The 20,810-nt window shown below is 48.0% G+C and overlaps 1 protein-coding gene across 1 annotated transcript in view; it reads right to left on the bottom strand.

The window, feature by feature from the left end:
* MLXIP (MLX interacting protein) overlaps window positions 1-20,810 on the bottom strand; it is a 60,310-nt gene that overhangs the window by 11,503 nt on the left and 27,997 nt on the right. Inside the window, exons 2-8 of the mRNA XM_080821075.1 lie at window positions 5,208-5,314; window positions 4,412-4,497; window positions 2,940-3,029; window positions 2,516-2,557; window positions 2,010-2,181; window positions 1,269-1,358; window positions 596-687 (exon numbers count right to left, since the gene is read on the bottom strand). Coding sequence (XP_080677201.1) covers window positions 596-687; window positions 1,269-1,358; window positions 2,010-2,181; window positions 2,516-2,557; window positions 2,940-3,029; window positions 4,412-4,497; window positions 5,208-5,314 — 679 coding nt within the window. The remainder of the gene's footprint in view (window positions 1-595; window positions 688-1,268; window positions 1,359-2,009; window positions 2,182-2,515; window positions 2,558-2,939; window positions 3,030-4,411; window positions 4,498-5,207; window positions 5,315-20,810) is intronic.

Below are 20,810 nucleotides of genomic sequence, written 5' to 3'. Positions count from 1 at the left end.
GCACAGCTGCTCATGGGGTTCCCTCAGGACAGTTTCACGTATCAACTTCTAGAGGTCACCTCTTCCTAAAAGGGAAACGCTATAAGGAATCAATTGTCAAGATCTCAGTGTCTATAGAAGAAATTCTTCCCAGAGCCAGATGGAAGAAGATGGGGCCAGGTTTCTGTGTCTAACTGGATACGGGTACCAGCCTGAGAGCCCCTGCAGGCAAAGAGCCGTGCCTCACTCAGCTCTGCAGCCCCAGCAGCTGATAGCCAGTCTGTGTTAATTGTTAAGTAGAAAGTAAAAGAGGAATTTCTTTTTATGGAACTTCTGTTTATTAGCGATCCCTGTTTTCCTTTGCTAATTCCTTCTTAACTGGTTAAACAGAGCTCACTGCACACCGGTTATGTGGAGCCTCAGGCAGGAGCCAATGTTTACAGATAGCACCTACCTTTTGGAGATCTATGGCTGCTTTCAAGGAGGGCTAGAATAACTTTTTTATGCATCGTGTGTGTTTGTTCAGCACTAGATCTAGCAAGCTGTAGCATTCTGCTTATGACTGCACAGTTACTCATTAGCCTAGCCCTGGCCACCTCTCCCCAGCTTGCTCTACCTGAGTAGGTGGAGTGTTGGGATCTGGTGCAGGTGCTGAGACAGGAGCAGGCAGCATGGAACCAAAAATGGAGCGGCTGGAGGAGAAGAGGTCTGAAAGACAACATCGGGTGCTTTTAAGCTCTATGTGCCCATCATATCCTTGAATTAAAATCCAAATAAATCGGGCACTGAACCCCATCTTACCCAGAGGAATGCCATGGCCAGAGGGCATTCCCCCCCTGAGGTAACTCTGCAGAAAGAGGCCCTCTGAGTGGAACCGCTCATGCTGGCAACTAGCGTGGGGTCTGAAATACTCCCAGGCTGGGCGTTTAGCAGCTCTTATGAACCCAGTTCTAACTGCAGGACACTGCTGGGAGGCGGTTGTGTTGTCAGCGCCCTCTGCTGCCTATAGGGAGAACTGCTTACGGTCCTGGGCAAACCTGAGGCTCTTAGTCTGCAGGAGAATGGTGATTCTCTTTAAGAGAGAACCCTGCTGCAGAAAAGCTTCCCAGACCTTGAAACTACTACCAATATAAATAAATAAATATATATATATATTTCTGGAAAAATTCTAAGTCCTCCCTCTTGCGCATTCTAACAGTTCCCTCTATGAAAAGGAAACACCAGTGTGCTTTATCCCAGGCAAAGGGAGATCCAGGCGGCCATGCTCTCTTCCTGCACCATGTCCTCACCCTGGAAGGGTTCAAAAGTGTCCATGAAGTCCAGGTTGGGCTGCAGAGGAATCAGCCCCGGCTGGATCATGTCTGCATTTCCCAGATGTGCTGTAAGAATCAGAAAGGAGACAAAGGAATCATTCTGCCTTCTCAGACAATGTTGCGAAAACACAAAAGGCCTGGACTGGATCCTCCTGGCCCTGTTCAGATTCTTCCAAGGAAATGTGCAGGTGGCTGGCAGGAATTTCTACCTTCTTGTGGGTTTGTGGCTATTCTCCACCCTCAGAAGGCGGGAAAGAAAGAAAGAATTTTTCTAAGAAAGATAAAGTGTCAGGGAACAAACACTCCTGGATGCAGAGATCCCCAGTTCTAACTGATAGTCTGGTGGGCTCTTCCCTGAGGGGTTAACTGGATGCCTGACTGCGGCCAGGCAAAAGGTTGTGCCCAGGAATGCTTCTGATTTTCTTCGCCATCAGTCAAAGGCCCTGTCAGCTGGCCTAAGCACAAAACCTCTGCTAAGGGGACAGTGTCAGAAATGTGAAATTACTTCAGACCAAATCCCCAGTCTTCTCGCAGGGGTACCATGGACCTGACGGCTGCCCAGGAAGGCCCATTTGCAGTCCCCACCCACTCAGTGCATGTGGCTCTCAGATGCCAGCAAGGTTGGCCAATCCTGCCCTGGGGGGCCAGGTTACGGGGGCGATGGCAGAGAAGGAAGCCAGCTGTGTGTTTGGCGTCAAGGATCTAGAGATGGCTTACCTATTTCCCGGGGGTTGGGCCACGCCACCGGCTGGTGTGAGGAAAGGGTTGAGAAGAGGGTGTCGCTGAATTCCGACATGAGCATGTCTGTGTCCAGCAGTGGGTCCTCCTCCATGGGGACTGGGGTCTTCCATCCATCCCCACGTTTGTGCCAGTAAAGCATGTCATCATCCTACCGCCAACAGGGACAGGGGGAGGGAGGAAAAATCAGAGGGGCACTAGTGAACTCAGAATTCCCAATCACATCATGTTACCCTATTGTGCAGAGCCGCAAGGGCTGCTGTAAAAGATGAGGGGAGCGTGCGGAGCGGGGAGAACTGGCCTGTTTCCTTAGCCTGCATGTTCTCCGTGCGAGAAGGGAGGTGGCCCCTCCTGGAGCTGCAGGGACAGTCTTTGTCCCTACAACCTCCTGCGGCAGGCTTCACTGTCGGGCCACCCACATCATTGCTGTTTCTTGTCAAAGGAGGGCTCTCGTGAGGGTCCTCAAGGCCCCTAAGCTCACTCACCTGGGCCAGGCTGGAAAGGTCCTCATCCTTGTGCTGCTGTAGCTGTGGAGAAAAGGGGAGACAAGGTGGTCACCCAGGGTCCTGGGAGGGGATGAGGCCCTCAGCCTCTCCTCCAGGAAGCATCTAGGGCTCGTCTCCCTGAGAGGCACATGAGAGAATCTGTTCTCTGCCGTTCCCAGGCCCATGCTGGACACAGAAGAGATTCTCAACCAGTGTTTGTGGGGTAACTAACAGCCGGAGAAACTGAGACCACAGATAACTTGGCCAAAGCAGGCCCATCACTTGGGCTGGGTTAGAATGCTGGGTTCCCCGGGGGCAGCGACGGAGCCACAGCCTTGGGGGCCAGTGTCAGAACATAGACTTAGATCCTCCCTCCCCTATGGGGCTTCCTGAACATGCTGTTCTTGGAGTCCAAGCCAGATACCCTTTTCTTGAAGTAGGTTCTCCACTTGTGATACTCCCGGATCACTATCTCAATGCGGCTTTTCCAGTACTTCCCTTCCGTGGTGATGGCCTGTGAAGAGATGTGGGTCGGAATCAAAAGAGGGCTAGGTTGATTGGCAGAACTTGACCCGAAAATAAAGGCTGGCAGTCAGCCCTGGGCAATCCAACTCAGAGAACCCTACCACATGCACACAACTTCATTCACAAAGTGTGTCCCACCCCAAAGACGGGCTTTTATTTCATGACCTCAGATAATGAAGTACGGCTTCGGGAGCACGGCTCCTAAGGGTCTGGACTGGAGCATGGGTCAGAGAGTGCTTGGGCCGGGAAGAGGGAAAGGGCACTCCACCCAGGCACTGGAAAAGCCCTACAAAGAGCCAGGGGTAGCCCTAAATGCCCTAATCCAAGAGACTCTGTCGCATCTTCAAAGGGTGAAAACAAATGGCCAATCACAGAAGTTTTAGATGGAAAGTGACTTCCAAGAGCAGCTACTTCAAACTTTCCATCACGCAGGGGAGCCCCTTCCACGATATGCCTGAAGAGCTCTGGTGTCAAAGAAGTTACGACCTCCTCAGAGAGCCCGCCTCACTTTCAGGCTCCTTTTTGTTTATGGCTGGAGTATATTAAAGCAAATCCCACACATCATAAGGCCCGTATAATTTCACCTAACAATACTTCATTATGTGTCTGACAGTAAAGAATCTTCACAGTGAACAATACAGTATTATCGCCAGACCCAACAAAGTGATATTCCTTAATATTGTCCAATACCAGATCACATCCCACCACCAAAAGGGTCTTTCACTGGGTCTTTTACTTTCTAATTGTTCCCCCTTTTATCCTAACAGTGAGACAGGCTAGGATAACATTAAAACAACACAGGAGGGTATAAAGGGTATCCACCTCACTCAAATCACCCTCCCCAGAAGCAGCCCCCAATAAAGGATTTCGGTGTATCCTTCTAGACTTTTCCTACACACACACAATCACGCAGATACATGCTTTTTAAAAAATTAACATAAAGTTACGAAAATACTGTTGTACAACTTGTTTTTGTTTTGTTTTTTTTTTCCCATTTACTATTTCTTCAGCATCTTTCCATCTCCACATAGAAAGATCTTGAGGTCATTCTTTAATTGTTAAAGATAACTGCCTTGTAAGGAGCCCAGATCTCTCCCTTGACTTCCAGAGAAAGGCCAGTGTTAAGGGACAGTGGAGAGTAAGTCCCAGCGGGAGAACCCCTGAGTGCTCTGGGTCAGCCCAGCCTGAGAAGAGGGGAGCCTCTGTGGGCTGTCACAACATCAACATGGTTGTGGGGCAGCACAGCCAGACCTTCTCCCCACACCACCCCGACTGCTGCAGAATCCAACCCCTGCTCCGGGCCCTGGGAGAGTTGCTTCCTCCTGATGAGGGCAGATCCTTTCCAGCTACTGATGGCCATTAGTCAAGTACCTCTGGCCTGCGATGCTCATCTACTTCAACAGAGCCATCTAGTGGAGTGACAAAGTGGCACACGGGATTCTTGCGCTTCTCCAAATCTAGGCAGAGAAAGGATGAGACATGATCACTATGACCAAGACCCCTGAAGGAGCCCTTGCCTCCTTTGTCCACATCCCCCTTAGAGTGGGACCCTCCTAAGTGTTCTTTCCTTCTCTTTCTCTTGAAAATGAGATTTCAGAGTATAAAGGAAAAGAATCTGTCAAGGGTTCAGTACCCATGGGTCAGTAACTCAAGCATGCCCCAACCCAAAGATCATTGGATCTACTGGCATGAAGCCAGCTGGAGAATAAACACGGCCTGGGTCTGTATCTTCTTCGACTTGCTGAAAACAGGAACTGTTCCCTGACTCTTCAAATGTCACCTCTGCTACAACATCCTTAACTCCCCTAGAAAGAACTAAGCCCTCCCGCCTCTGCCTTTACAACCTGGGCCCAAGCATCTAACCTAATAGTGAGCACGTTATGCTGTGAGCACTGGGCTAACACATCTGTCTCCTGCAGATTATGGGCAACTACACGACACAGACCACGTGACGGGCCCCCTGGGCCTGACACCTGGGAAGTATCTAGTTCATTAGGATTTGGCTTGGTTTTCCAATCACTGCAGACTCCCCAAGAGAGGCTTCCCTTTGAGGCATCGTGTTTGAAAAGTGGGATCTGGGCCCTAATGTGAACCTGGAGGTCCCACCCACCACAAGGCCTCGGGGCCCCTGCAGGCCCCTCCTGCCAGAAGCCCGCGTAGCACTCACACTGCATGTACCACGCCCGCCAGATGGCATTATTGAGCCGGATCTTGTCTCTCCACTGGAGCTTCAGGCCCTTGAAATTCTTCCACTTGGGGGATACCAGCTTCCCACTGAAAGGTAAGACAAAGAAGGGAAAATTAGTGGTTCCTCTGAAAATGAAATGAAATCGAGAAGTGCCACCCACTCACTCCAGGCCTCAACATTCTGGATTAGTCCATCACAAGAGACAGGCTAGGCTTGACAGAAGAGACCAGTCACTTTGGGATTTCTTCAAAGTGCAAGCAGTAGGGAAAGGGGAGGTGGGAGAGGGGGTGGTGACGGTGGCAGTGCACAAAGGGGAAAGGACTGGCCACGCATTGGTAGGTGCTGGAATGGGACGATGGCACACAGGTTCACTGTCTTAGTCTGCCAATGTTCACCTGTTTTTTAAATTTTCCATAATTAAAAGTTAAAAAATCTTTTGATTTTTCAATATACCAGATCTTCATGTTGTACACCTTACCTCAGCTTATGCAATGTTGTAGGTCAGTTACAACCCAATAAAGCAGGGGGTGGGAGAAGAAAGAAGAAATCTGCTAGCAAATAAGTAAAAGCCAAGCTCCTTTACCCTGGTCCACCTCCTTTGTCACCAGTCCCCAAGAGGCATTTACAATGCAGGCACACAAACCATCCCACTGGCCTTCGAGCCTGTGGGACCCTCTCCTGCCTCCAGTCCTGTGCACCCATGGTCCTCACTCCTCACGGCCCTCCTTCTGCCCCCTGCTCCAACGCCATCTCCTCCGTGCTGGCACTGGCCTCCCCTAGGCTGCTGATGACTCCTTCAGGGTTCCCTGAGCACCATTCAAACTCAAAGGCGGCACTCAGCCACCCTCCACAGGGCAGCATCCACACCCACAGCTGCACGTAGTAGCCTGCAGCTCACCGAGGGGAGGACCCGTTAGGTGTCATCCCCCTAAGCACCGAGCACAGACCATGGCACATAGCAGGATCTGGGGATAATTCTTCTCTGGATGAGCTAAGGAGCCCTTGTACCCCAGCCACCTGCAGGCGAGGAGCACTCCCCAGTGGCATGGGCTTCTCAGACAGTCTAGTTTGCCAAGTGCTGTGTCAGAAGCCACCTTTGGGCAGCTGACACAGGGCTCCTTTTTTCGGAAGGCTTGAGATGGACAAGCCAAGATCTTCAGTCCATACCCTAGTGGGTTCTGGTGGTTCTACCTGGCTGTGAGCCACAGCCCTGCCTGTTCTGCAAACCCACTCAGAACCACCTCATGAGGAACAGCAACTGGTCTCCAAGGCAGCACCCAAGCCATAAGCCCTATATGAACCTGAGAACCTGGCTTAAAAGCAAAGCCCCTGGCTGAGCACCTGGCAAAGACCTCGTGCCTCTCCCACCTATCCCAGCGAGCCAGGGTTTGGATCACACGGGGCAGAAGGCTGGGAGTCCCAGAGAGAAAATGCCTCAGGATGCCCTCACAGAGTCTGAGGGACAGACAGAGCAAGAGTCTCAGCTCAAAGGGTTGGACATTTCCAACCCGTCAGACACCTTCTTTGCCACTTCTGCTCAGTCCGAAGGTACTCCTAAGCCACCTCCAAGCGGTCTGCTCACCCTCAGCCTCAGCAGCCAGCCGTTAGGCCTCAAGCCTCTGCAGCATCGCGCGTGCACCAGGCAGCTTTGCAGTCAGGTAACTTGTCTGACCCCCAGTTTCCTGGGTAAACTCAGGATAATGCCATTTCCTCCTGAGCGTTTTGATAAGGATCGTGTACATATACATATACACTTAGACACATATAACTGGCAAACCCTACTGCAAAATATGTTATACATAACCATCTCAACTATCTGGGCTTAAGTTATTACTGAAAAGCCTGAGTTTTTTTTTTTTTTAAGATTTTATTTATTTATTTATTTGACAGATGGAGATCACAGAGAGGCAGGCAGAGAAAGAGGAGGAAGCAGGCTCCCTGCCGAGCAGAGAGCCCAATGCGGGGCTCAATCCCAGGACCCTGGGATCATGACCTGAGCCGAAGGCAGAGGCCCTAACCCACTAAGCCACCCAGGCGCCCCGGAAGGCCTGAGTTTTAACGTCACCTGACTTGCAAAGTTATTTGTGCTTGCCTCCACTGTCATGTGGCTCTTCCTCCTCCAGGGGAGGAAAAAGGTGACACCCACAGGCCTACCCTCCATACCAGGGAACAAAGACCAGGACAGAGGGCAGCCTTGTCTCAGAGCTTGGAAGGCAGAGACCCTCACTCATGCGTTTGACAAGGGACAAGCGCTACAAATGGAGGAAAGGAGCAGATGGGGCACATGAGGCCCCGCCCCTGTGCTGAGGGTCAACAAAGAAGAGCAGAGGGCTGTGGGAGCACAGAGTTGCATAACCAACCCAGCCTGAATAGTCAGGGGAGGCTTTCTGGAGGAGGTGACATCTCAGCTACCACCTAGAGGATAAGGAAACGGGCTTAACCTCAGCCAAGGAGTGGCCCCTGCTGCTCTTCTGCAAGCCTGTGGTGGCCCTGAGGTGAGCAACCACACACCCAGTCTAGAGCTCCTGCGGTGGTGGGGGGGCGGCGCACATGTGGGGCACTTGACACCAGGCTGGAGAGCAGAGCGCACAGCAGAGTAGATTAGGTCCCACAACTTGGCAAAACCAACCCTCTCTCCTCTCTTCTGCAAGACCTTCCAGCAACTTGGTATCTAGCTAGGCAGGTGGTTCCCTGTTTTTTAATTTCCTTAAAGGGAGAAAAGACACTTTTTCTGTAATTGACAGCTTTCTCATGCTGAAGCCAGGATTCAAAGGTCACTCTCTCTGTGGAATCCTTCTGGGGTGTTTGCTGCTACACAGATGACCGAGGATGACAGAAGCAGAAGGGACGCGCGCCATGCGAATGAGGACTCCAGGGAAGAGAAAAACCTTTGGTGTCCCGCAGTGCTCTGTAAGAACCAACTGTTGTGCTTAACTACAGACCAACTCTCACCCCTGCTTTGTTAAGAAAAAGTGGCCGATGTGCATGTAAGACCATCTCCTCAAAGACGTCAGATCACGCCGGCAGCTTCAATTTTGTAAAATGAGGAGGGGAAGATACAGAGGGAGCTCAAACTCTGCGAGCTAGAAACCAAACTGGACAGGGGGCAGTTTGGGGTTCTCCTCTTCCTCTTTGTTTGCTGAAACGGTTCACTTTTCCTTGATGTTCACATCAAATTTGGTCAAACCTCAGCACAAATACGTAGGAATCCAGAACGTACAACTGCTGTCCCATCATCGTCCCAGGTTTCTGTAATATCTCAACAGTCAACAGGTGGTGCTCAACCAGCACGAAGAAGTGAGTCCAAAACCCAAACCTAAGCTGCCCACAAAACTAGAGACAGTGAAAGAGCACTGTCTAGGATGTTTTTTGTGGTGACTGACCACCCCCGGCCCATAGAAATTTCAAGACAAGGTCTGAAAAAGCAGCACAAACAGTTCTATATATCAAAGTACTACAGAGAAAAAAGGACTCCATAGACACATTTTTAGGAAAATGAGGGGATAAATTTCTTTAAGTCTCCTCACTGATGGGCCTCTCAGAGCCTTTGGTGTGCTGATGTCACCGTCAGTCTTCAAGGAGGGAAGAGGAGACATTCCTTATGCAGACATCCACAGACCAAACCTGGACTGGGACCCTTATCATGGGGGGCACCCAAAGTCTAGTTTCCCAGGGAACACACTGGGGATGGGTTGCTCTACACACTTGTAAAAGGGGACTCGCAGCTCCCTTGGCAGAGCTCTCCAGAGCAGTGGCCCCAGAAAGCATTTGTAGTCAGGCTTCTGCTCCCCCAACCCTGCCCCAGCTTCACTCATCCTCCAGAAACGGCGGATGGAGTCCTTCTTGGTCTAACTCAAGTGTATGCTACTTTTCTTCCTTTTGGAGGGGAGGGGACAGACGGAGAGGGGGGGAGAGAGAATCTTAAGCAGGTGCCCAGCACGGAGCCCAACATCAGGGCTTGATCTCATAACCCTGAGATCACGACGTGAGCCAAAATTGAGCCAGACGCTCAACTGACTGAGCGACCCAGATGCCCCACCACATTCCTTCTTTAAAGAGTAACCAGAAACACACGACAAAAATTTTTAAGACCACTGGCTTCGCCTCAATAAACAAAGCCCTCTTTTGGCCTCACCTCCCCAAACTGCCCTCCTACATACTCCATGGGCTTCCCTGTCAGAATAATGACCCCGGATTCTCCCCAAACTACGGGAAGGCCAAGGTCTAGGGCTGACTCATCCCAGGACAGTGCCTGGCACATGAGAGGCGCTTTTAAATACGGAGCTACTAAGTGACTGTTAACCTTCTCCATAATGAAAAATCTTCACGCTGCCCTGTCACGGACACTCTCCTAGAAGACAGGCTCACCGCCTGAAACAGGAAATTCAGAGTACAACAGAGGTCTCTCAGAACTGTTGGTTGGGGGATGTCTGGGGGGGCTCAGTTGATTGAGTAGCTGACTCTTGGTTTCGGCTCAGGGTCATGGATGGAGCCCGGCATGGGGCTGGCTCCATGCTCAGCAGGGAGTTTGCCTGAGATCTTCTCTCTCCCCCTCTGCCCCCCCCAACTCAAATACATAAATAAATCTTTAAAAAAAGAAAAAAGACTTGTTGGATGGACTAGCAAACTGAATTCTTCAGAGGTTTGGCAAGAGACTGCTTTGGAATGGAAATTAAAGTTCAAGCTTTACACAGACAGGAGCTGAAATTAAGAACTGGGGGTAGGTGGGTCCAAGAGGGGACTTTTGTATTCTGTCCGTCCCAGGTAGGATTAGCTCCTAACTCCCAGTCGGACCATTCTCTCCAAAAAAAAGCAGGCAGAGGGCTCTAGGATCTGTCGCTACAGGTCCCAAAAGAGTGGGGGGGGGGGCATTCATTTGTTCACTGAACCATCCTTGCTTGTTATGGGGCAATATTTCTTCCCCATTCCTCAGAATGCTTCCTGGACACCCAATAGCAAGTTATCCCTAGCCTTGCCTCTCCTTTATTCCCACCCAGCTAAGCAGCATGGGTTATGTCAGCAGTGAGTGTAGGAGGAGGAACCGGACTGGGTGGTCCAGGCCCTTCCCTGCCTCTCCTCTTGGGAGCAAGCTGCCATTTGTCCTGCTCTGCTCCTGCAGAGCCTGGGGTGGGGGATGGGGCCTGTCCTAATCCAGGACTGCCTGAGACGCCTGGAAAGGCAGTCTGCGGTTCACCTGTAAGCCATACCCTTAGCCTGATCAACAATAAAGATAACATTCTGGCTACCATTTATTGACTCTTTTTTATTGTGGTCAAGTATATATAACATAAAACTTACCATCGGAACCATTTTAAAGCATACGATTCAGTGGCTTTAAGCAATCTGCAATGCTATGTGCCCATCGGGGCTACCTAGGTTCACAACAGTTTTCATCATCCCAAAAGGAAACATGTACCCATGGAGCAGTCACTCCCCATCTCCTCCTCCCCATGCCCTGGCAACCACTAATCTACTTTGTCTCTCTGGTTTGTTTCTTCTGGACACTTCATATAAACAGAATGATTAAATATGTGGTTTGCATGTGGCTTTTTTCACTAGGCACACTAGTTTCAAGGGCCATCCACGTTGTAACAAGGGCTAGTCCTTCATTGCTTTTCCCGGCGGAATTCTATCCCACTGGAGGGAAAGACCACACGTGCTTATCCTTGCACCCGCGGATGGACATCTGTCGCTTCACCTTTTGGCTGTTACGAATAGTGCTGCTGTGGACCAACTGCTCTGTTTCAGTTCCCAAACACTGCGGCAGTCTGGCAGGGGAGAGAGGGCTGATCAGTAAGCTGGCCCTGGGGACACAATGATGGGCAAAAACAACTTTGTTGGGGGGGCAAGCAGACAACTGTCTGTCAACATCTTCAATGCACATCCCTTTGACTCACAATCCCACTGTTAGGAACTGATTCACGTGCAAATGTGCACAAGGACACACGTGGAGGGGCGCCTGGGTGGCTCAGTGGGTTAAGCCTCTGCCTTCGGCTCTGGTCATGGTCTCAGGGTCCAGGGATCAAGCCCCGAGTCGGGCTCTCTGCTAGGCAGGAAGCCTGTTCCCCCACCCCCCCTGCCTGCCTCTCTGCCTACTTGTGATCTCCTGTCAAATAAATAAATAAAGATACAGGTGGAAAGACATCAAACTGACGTGGCAGCCAAAGGCTGGAAACGACTTACACACTCATCAAAGGGAACTGGTTTGAAAACTGTGTTGTACCCACAGAGAGGGATACCATGGGGCAACTGCACAACAGCACACATTTTATGTGCTCAGACGCAGGCAGAGCCACAAGCTATACGAAGCGAGGAGGACACTGAGGGGCAAGACGGAAGGCGTGGCCGCCGTGTGTTATTTGTAACAGGGAGCTACGCACACAAGACACACAGGCTGCACCAAGAGGGAGAAGAGACAGCCTGTCAGCCGATCTCAGAGAGATGCAGGAGAAACAGGGAGCAGGGAAACAGTGATTTCCCTTTAGAGAGCTAAATTGGAGAATGAAGGGGTTCAGTTGGAGACTTAGTTTTCGCTGTTGACGGTTTCATACTGCTGAAATATAATACAAGAATAGGTCTTTTTTTTTTTTTTTTTTTTTTCAAAATAAATAAGGCAAAAAGACCAGGTACAGTTCAAGATCTTATAATAGAGCTTCGGGTGATTGGGGAATGCAATTAATCACATGAACAGATATAAAATTTATGTGCAAGTCAATTTTGTGAACTAGACCCAAATATGAGGATAATGCTTATTAAGTGGTTTCTTTAATGAATGAGTAGATTAATAATGCTCAGACTGGTCTCTCTTCCAGGATTCTCTTTCTTCAAAAGAGCGATCTCTGTTGGCTTTCCTGGGATCTGGGCCTGGTTCCACAGGCAGCTAGGAGCCAAAACTAACAGGGTCCAGACGGACAAAGGTTCATTGAGGAGCCGAGACGTGGGGAGCAGGCACAGCAAGAGGCATGGCAGGAGGAGGGCAGTGTGTTTAACGGAATCGCCTGAGTTGTGGGCCTCCGCCCTGGGCCTCCTGCCCGAGCAGAGCCTCCTCCCAGAGGAAACTCCTGAGGTGGTCAGGCCCTGCTCCCACGCCTAAACATGGTCCTCCCTCTTGCACCCGCAATTCATCCTCCTCGGGGGTTGCTTGGTGTCTATTTTACTTTCTTATATTCAAAGAAAGTCCTGTTGGAGAAGCAGATTCTGAGGGCAATGACAGCAACGCAGGAACATACCCTCCTGAGGTCCTTGTCCCGGGTCTGTCCTACTGACAAGGTGAGTGAGTGTGTGTTGTGTGCATGTGCGTACATGTGCTGATGTATGTGGTGTGTGATGTATATGGGGGTGTGTGTGTACAGGTGTGTGGTCCGCATGTGTGACTATGTGTGTGAGAGAGCACACTTGTGTACATGTGTGTGCTAGTGCCTAGGTGTGCATCTACCCTCATGTGTGAGCATGTTTGTGAAGGCCTGTTTTGTGTAAAAAACAGGGAGCAATCATTTCTTTTTTTTTAAGATTTTTTTTTATTTATTTGACAGAGAGTACAAGCAGGGGGAGCAGCAGGCAGAGGGAGAAGCAGACTCTCCGCTGAACAGGGAGCCCGATGTGGGGCTCAATCCCAAGACCCTGGGATCATGACCTGAGCCCAAGGCAGATGCTTAACCAACTGAGCCACCCAGGCACCCAAGGAGGAATCATTTCTATAACTTTCAAAAATTAAAGCAACTTGAAGGAGTTGACACCAGGCAAAATCAGAGAAGCTGCAATGGTGACCTCTCATCCACCCTGTGAATGCTGGTGACCTGTGTCCTTGTTGGGAGCAATCCCTCCTGTGTCCTGGCCTTCCATAAGGGGACAGACACCGCCAAGCTTGTACCACTTCTAAAACAACAGGGAAAGGAGAGTGGTTTCCATTTCCGAACAAGGGACATGAGCTGTCCAAGCCCCACCTTCTATATAAAATGGTGTCGATGTCCACCTCACCGGGAGAATTACAGGTGACCTATAAAAGGACGGAGGGAGTACCAGCCAATGCTGGGGCATGCAGCTGAACAGCAGTCAGTTCTGGGGCATGTTGTTGAGTTTTAAAGCCTGGAGTTTCCAGATTCTAGCCATAACTGGACTTTCAGGCAGGAGCAGGGATGCTGGGCAGGGGACCATTTAAAGCCAGATCCATCTGTTTATTCGTCAGGGTGTTCAGACTCCTTTGGACCGGGTACAGGACCAGACTTAAAACAAGAAAAAGTGCCATGACACTTCAGTTTGCATTATTCGTGAATACATTTTAATACTTAAAAAAAAATCTGTGCATTAGCCGTATGTCTCTCTTACTGTATTGAGCTGTCTGTGCCCTTTGTCTTTTAAAAACTTTTTTTTTTCTTAAAGATTTTACTTATTTATTTGACAGAGACAGAGATCTCAAGTAGGCAGAGAGGCAGGCAGTCAAGAGGGAAGCACGCTCCCTGCTGAGCAGAGAGCCCAATGCGGGGCTTAATCCCAGGACCCTGAGATCATGACCTGAGCGGAAGGCAGAGGCTTAACCCATTGAGCCAGCCAGGCGCCCCCTAAAAAACTTTTTGTTTTGAAATAATTATAGACTCACGGGAAGTTGCAAAAATAGCACAAGGAGTCCCCAGTCCTTCTCCAGGGCAGCATCCTCCGCAGCTGTAAGCACAATCTTGCCACTGGGACAACCCGGAGTATGATCGTTAACTAGATTACAAATCCTCAGTTTTCACTATCCATTAAAATGTTGACTGTTTTTCTCTTGCTATTTTATGTTGGTAACGCCATAATATTAATTTGTGATGTTTCTACAAATGTTTCCCTTAAGTTTTGGAGTTTTACTTCTTGATATAGCATATCTTCGAGTAAGTAGATTATACATGTGTGCAGTCATGTCTACTGGTCTTCCTTTATCATTTCTTCTATTGCTTTGCCGCCCGCCCGTCTACCCCATGAGATTGTTTCCATTAATCTCTTTTTTAGCTTTTTAGTCTAATTGATTTTAAATTTTTTTTTTAATTTTTAAAGATTTTATTAATTTATTTGACAGAGATCACAAGTAGGCAGAGAGGCAGGCAGAGAGAGAGGAGGAAGCAGACTCCCAGCTGAGCAGAGAGCCCGATGCGGGGCTCGATCCCAGGACCCTGAGATCATGACCTGAGCCGAAGGCAGAGGCTTTAACCCACTGAGCCACCCAGGTGCCCCAGTCTAATTGATTTTAAATTATATACCCACACTGAAAGAAAATTCAAACGACACAAAATAGTACAAACAAAAGCAAAGCCCCCTGTAATTCCACTACCTAGAAATAACCATTATCTGAATTTTAGTGACAATATTGTGTAGTGAAGAAATGAAATAGCCTTATCCAAAGAGAGTCTGGCCTTTGCCCTTGGCTCCTGGGAGGTGACCTCTTTGCCCCTGGAATGTCCTGCCTGACCAGAGTACCTTTGTTTGCCTGGGGGCTTTGGTCTCAGGAGACTCTAACAATCTGATTCACTATAGGGGTTTTGGCCCACACGGTATCAGTTCCAATCTCCAGAGGAACTGATAACTAAAGGTATTAGCCAGGGGCACCTGGGTGGCTCAGTGGGTTAAAGCCGCTGCCTTCGGCTCAGGTCGTGATCCCGGGGTCCTGGGATCGAGCCCCGCATCGGGCTCTCTGCTCAGCGGGGAGCCTGCTTCCCCCTCTCTCTTCCTGCCTCTCTGCCTACTTGTGATCTCTGTCCGTCAAGTAAATAAATAAAATCTTTAAAAAAAAAAAAATAAATAAATAAAGGTATTAGCCAGATCTCCAGGAGGTGCTGGGGACCAGAAGGTGGCCACACAGGCAGTATGTGATCAAGCCCCATAAAAACCGTGAACACCAAAGACTCAGGTGAGCTTCCCTGGCTGGCAAAGCTCCATGTGCGTTGTCACACAATGGGGTGGGAAGGAGGTAATGCCAGCAGAAGGGTGGCACTGAAAGCCTCTTCAACTCTGCCCTATGCACCCCTTCTCTTGGCTGATTCAATTAGAAGCTTTTCCCTGTAATAAGCCCATAATGAAGACTTTAAGTTTTCAGTGAGTTCCCTGAGTCCTTCTAGAGAATTGTTCAACATGAGGATGGTTTCGGGAATTCCTCTAATTCAGAAGCTGGTGTTAGAAGTGAGGACAGTCTTGTGGACTATTATCCCTAACTTTGTAGTTGGTCCTTGAATCCTTGTAATATACATATATTCATATATATATACTTACACATATGAATAAACAAAATATTTAAATATGTTGGATCATTAATTCTATTTTATAACCCATTTTCATTTATGTTACAGGCATCTTATTATGCCAATAAATATAGTTTTATATAATTTTTATTGGCTGTATATATTTATCACAATCTACTTAACTTTTTCTTCATAAACAGACATTCATTTCTATTAATGGACACATACTGTTTCTGTTTTTTACTATTATAAACAATGCTGTGATGAACATCCTGCTACTTACATTTTTGTGCAATTATATGACTGTTTCTGTGAGATAAATACCTAGAAACTCAAAAGCTGAGTTGGACGGTATATATATATTTATAATTTTATTACAAAGAATCAAAGCTTATACTAACTTACAGTTCCAACAGCAGTAATTAGTGCCTATTTCCCCAAACCAGTACTTACATTAGCTATTATTAATGTTTGTGAAGCTAACAAGCAAAAAAATCAGTTGATTTTTTGGTTCCCACTTATTATCTTTTTATGCTTATTAGCCGTTGGAACTTGTATGTTAGTTATCCACCTATCTTCTCCTTGTTTTATGTTGCGTGAGAGCTCTTAATGTGCTAGGAATGTTTGCAACACATACGACAGAGTTATTGGGCATAACTTTGATGGTCTAACTCGGCCTTGACCATTTATGGTGTGCCTTGCTTTGGTTTTTGCTCTACTCTACTTTCTGTATGTATCGTGGGCTTTTGTTGTTATTTTTAGTAGGAACTTTTCATTAATGTAGTCAAAATTTTTAAAGTCTTTTCTTTAATGTTTTTACTTTTTTGTCCGTACTTTTAAAAAGGCTTTTTCTATGCCCAAACTGTGAAAACTGTTCCAGTTCACAGCTCCAGTGCTCTCACAGCTCCACATTTTACAGTCAAGTCTTGGGTCCACTGGAATTTATTTTGCTGTAATATGTGTTAACGGGATCCTGCTTTAGTCAATGGTGCCTACTTATTTATTAAATAATCTAACTTTCCCCTGCTGGGATTAAAATACCATCTTTATCCTATACTACGTTCTATATATGTATTTGGGACTATTCCTGAACATCCTATTTCTTTTGGTGTTTTGTGCATGTGTTTTTAATGGTTTCACTTTTTACATTTAACTCTAATTCATCTAGGGGAAAAAATCAATTTACTTCTTTACGCAGCTCACCCCAATTAGCTATCTGATTGTCTCACCTTGCTCAACTATTTTATGAAACTTCCATTAACATATATTAAATTATAATATACACTAGGGTCTGTTCTGGGGCCTCATGTCACTGATTCATGTCTAATCCTATGCTAGCATAACACTGATTTAATAATCATAAATTTGTAATATACTTTACTATCTAGTTTAGGTTGGTCCCCATCATTTTTTTAAAATGTTAGAATCCTTGCCTATTTACTCTTCCATGTTCCAACTTTACAATCACTTTGTCAAATCTCAAAAGACAACTATCTGGTATTTTGATTAGAGTGGTACTTAATAAATAAATTAATGTGGGCAGGGCTGACCATTACATCTGGGTCATCTCCATCCTAGATCTGTGCATGTTTTGCTACTTATTCAAGCCACTTACCCTACTTAAAATATCAGAGGAATCTGAAGCTGTCTAGTATTCTATAATTTACTTCATCTACGTCTTTCACATTTCTAATCATATACTTCTTTAAAAAAAAGATTTTATTTATTTATTTTTGGGGAGAGAGACAGAGCATAAGCAGGGCAGGAAGAGTAGAGGGAAAGGGAGAAGCAGGCTCCCCAGTGAGCAGGGAGCCCTGGGATCATGACCTGAGCCAAAGGCAGTTTACCTGACTGAGCCACTCAACACCGCTAATCATATATTTCTATTAATGGTTTAAAATAATGTAAGAAGAAAATTTAGAAAGCTAAACCAGCAAAATTAGTTACACACCCAAACACAAACTCTGTCTACATTTTACTGTATTCAACTTAGCATACTCTGGGCCTGCAAGTTGCTAGTATGGTAACCACCACCCTCACCCTGATCAAAGTGGCCAAGCCACAGACACTCTGACACAAGTCAGAAGCTTCTACCGTATCAGGACTAGGAGTTACTACCCTCAAAGAATGCAGCCATTCCCTAGCACTTTTTTAAAAAAGACTGACTGATTGATTGATTGATTGATTGACAGAGAGAGAGAGAGAGAGAGAGAGAGAGAACGCATACAGGCAAGGGGAGAAGCAGAGGGAGAGGGAGAAGCAGACTTCCCACTGAGCAGGGAGCCTGACGGGGCTCGATCAGAGGACCCTGAGATCATGACCTGAGGTGAGGGCAGACGCTTCAATGACTGAACCACCCAGGTGCCCCTTCCCTAGCACTTTTATCCACCTACTTTGACAAAAAAGTAATTAGTAGGTTCAAATATTCACCACGGTTAAGATTTTTATGTAAAAGATGAAAATTCCACCCTGTTACAGACATCTGGCCTAAAGGGAAAGTAAATTAACAAAGGCCTCCGGCTAGAGGACACACCTGGAGGCAGGACTCTAGAAACTGTCCACCAGAGAGGTAATAGAAATAGATCAGTAGGGGCGCCTGGGTGGCTCCGTGGGTTAAGGCCTCTGCCTTCGGCTCTGGTCGTGGTCCCGGGATCCTGGGATCAAGCCCCATGTTGGGCTCTCTGCTGGGTGGGGGGCCTGCTTCCTCCTCTCTCTTTCTCTGGCTGCCTCTCTGCCTGCTTGTGATCTCTGTCTATCAAGTAAACAAATAAAATTAAAAAAAAAAAGAAAAGAAATAGATCAGCAGATGTTTCTGAGTTCCTATGAAGTCTTCCTATGAAGACCGGCAAGAAACAAATTTGTTATTATCATTCCCAGTCGTTTTCAAGGCACAGCCAGCTATCTAACCCACTTAAAAGGCAGAGATATCTGAAACTGTCTGATGCATTTCAAAGGATAAGGTAACACTCTTCAGGTAGCCAAGACCTATAAATAGGCTTTAAAAACACTGGCTCCTTTTCTAAAAGTCAGCTTTGACAATTAAAGAAAACCACTATAATCTGCTCTCCACTGAATTTGAAACCCAAACCTTGACTTTGACAGGAACAAGGGTCGCAGTGACAGTACAGGTACATCTACCAAATCCCCACTTTTCTGGGGGGCAGGAGCTAGAGCTAGCAGGTTAATTCTATGTAGCACCTACTCTAATGCCCGTGTAAAATGGTGCTTAACAAAAGAAATGAGTTGATGATGAGAAGGAGAATGTTTTCAGGTTGCATGTGGGCTATACGGCCTGAATACTGTAGCCAGATTAATTTGGCAGAGACACCACTTTCTTGCTGACACTATCCTGATTTACTTATTTAACACTGTTCTAGCTGCTAATGATACAGCAGCAAACAAAACAACATTCCTCGTCCACAGAGCTTATGTTCACGGGGAAAGACAGACAACCAAGTATGTGCTATGTTGGGAGCCCTTGTGGTGTGGAACAAAAGCACGGTGGAGGGAGTGGAGGTGCTGTTTCTACAGGGTGAGGTGTGAAAGCGGAAGGCGGATCCTGTGGATGGATCCCGGCTTCTGCCTCAACAAGCCAACAAAACTGCTTTTGCCAAGGACTCAGACGGCCTCTACACTATCAAATCAGTCACTGTCAGACCTCACCTAACAGAGTTTCTTCCAACATTTGCCCCTACCCCATCCCCAAGGCCTCACCCACTGGGCAACCTACTCCTATGCCGGGCTGCTCTCCCCTTCGCCAGCTTTTCCTCCCCCTTCCCGCAGTTGAGGGGCTTGACCTGAACCCTCCACACCCCACACTCTCTCCCTCGCCTCCCCTCTACCCGCATGCCAGGATGACCTCAACAACTCTCTCACACCTCTCCCCGGCTGAAACTCCTGCAGGGGTTCTCACAGCTTAAAAGGTAGAACGGAGGGGCGCCTGGGTGGTTCAGTGGGTTAAGCCTCAGGTCATGATCTCAGGGTCCTGGGATCGAGCCCTGCATCGGGCTCCCTGCATTAGCAGAGCCTGCTTCCCCCTCTCACTTGCCTTCCTCTCTGCCTACTTGTGATCTCTCTCTGTGTCAAATAAATAAATAAAATCTTTTTTTTTTTTTTAAGGTAGAACAGAGTCCCTAAATACTCAGGAAGGTAGAGCCCCCCAGCTGCACACACCTGGCATAAACAAGCACTTCACTCACTCAGCTAACTCTATCATCTCGCAGATCTTAGCCTCCCACAGGAGCCCTCCTGGGCCACTCTCAGTGTAAATTATTAGCTAAGCCCTCTCCCAACACCCTATACCCGCTGCAATCTGCCATTACCTACTGGTGCGTATGCTGACTGTCTCTACAATAGACTGCGATTTCCATGAGGAAGGAGCTGTGTCTATCCCATTCACCGACACCTGACTTGTCCCAGCACAGCGCCACCACATAACAGGCTCTCGAGTATGTGCTGAGTGACCTCCAGAGTGAAAGCACCAGCGTGTTCCTACTGCCCACAGAGCCCCCCTGCAGACTAGGGCAGCTGCTGGCCTTGCCCCACGGCTCCTGCACTCTGCACTCCTCTGGGCTCCGTAAGGGACCCCAACTGCAAGGAGTCTTCTGTTTCCGTCTCCACTCTGCTCTCCTTGCTGGGAACTCCAGGTATTCGCGCAGATGCGTTATTATCCATTTGTTCTTGGGTTGTGGGTCGCCCCACCCTACCTTCCTTCTCCCCCGCCCATTTACAGCTGTATAAATGAACAATTATAGCCTTTTCTAGATCTGCTTCATTTTAAAGACCTCACCTAGGGCGCCTGGGTGGCTCAGTGGGTTAAAGCCTCTGCCTTCAGCTCCGGTCATGATCCCAGAAACCTGGAATCGAGCCTCGCATCGGGCTCTCTGCTCCGCAGGGAGCCTGCTTCCTCCTCTCTCTCTGCCTGCCTCTCTGCCTACTTGTGATCTCTGTCTGTCAAATAAATAAATAAAAACTTAAAAAAAAAAATGAAGACCTCACCTAGATGAAAAGGAACAGTATGTTACCAACTGAACAAAACCAAATCAGGAGTGGGGACCCAGCAAGACTGTCAGTTCTGATGCTACACAGCATGTGATTTTCAGTGGGATACCATCTCCGTCCAATTCAGTTCTCCTGGCCTCAGTTTCCCTTTTTGTGATGAGAGAGAACTTAGTCAGCTTATCCCAACTTCCTGTCAGTTCTCCAATTTGGAACTGTACCCCTCCTCGGAAAGGGAGATGCTGCCCCTGAGGCTCATAAATGAGAGGTACCCAGAGTAGGGGTGTACCGGGGAAACAGTGGCTACTATTAAGCAAAAGAAAGAACAGAAGGGTCTGTAACACCCCACCACAACCACACCCCCTGCCGTAACTCTGAG

The sequence above is a fragment of the Martes martes genome (genome assembly GCF_963455335.1).
Source record: "Martes martes genome assembly, chromosome: 13".
In the NCBI taxonomy this organism is placed as follows: Eukaryota; Metazoa; Chordata; class Mammalia; order Carnivora; family Mustelidae; genus Martes; species Martes martes.
The sequence above is the reverse complement of the archived record's forward strand: the minus strand, read 5'-3'. Positions and strand labels throughout refer to the sequence as shown.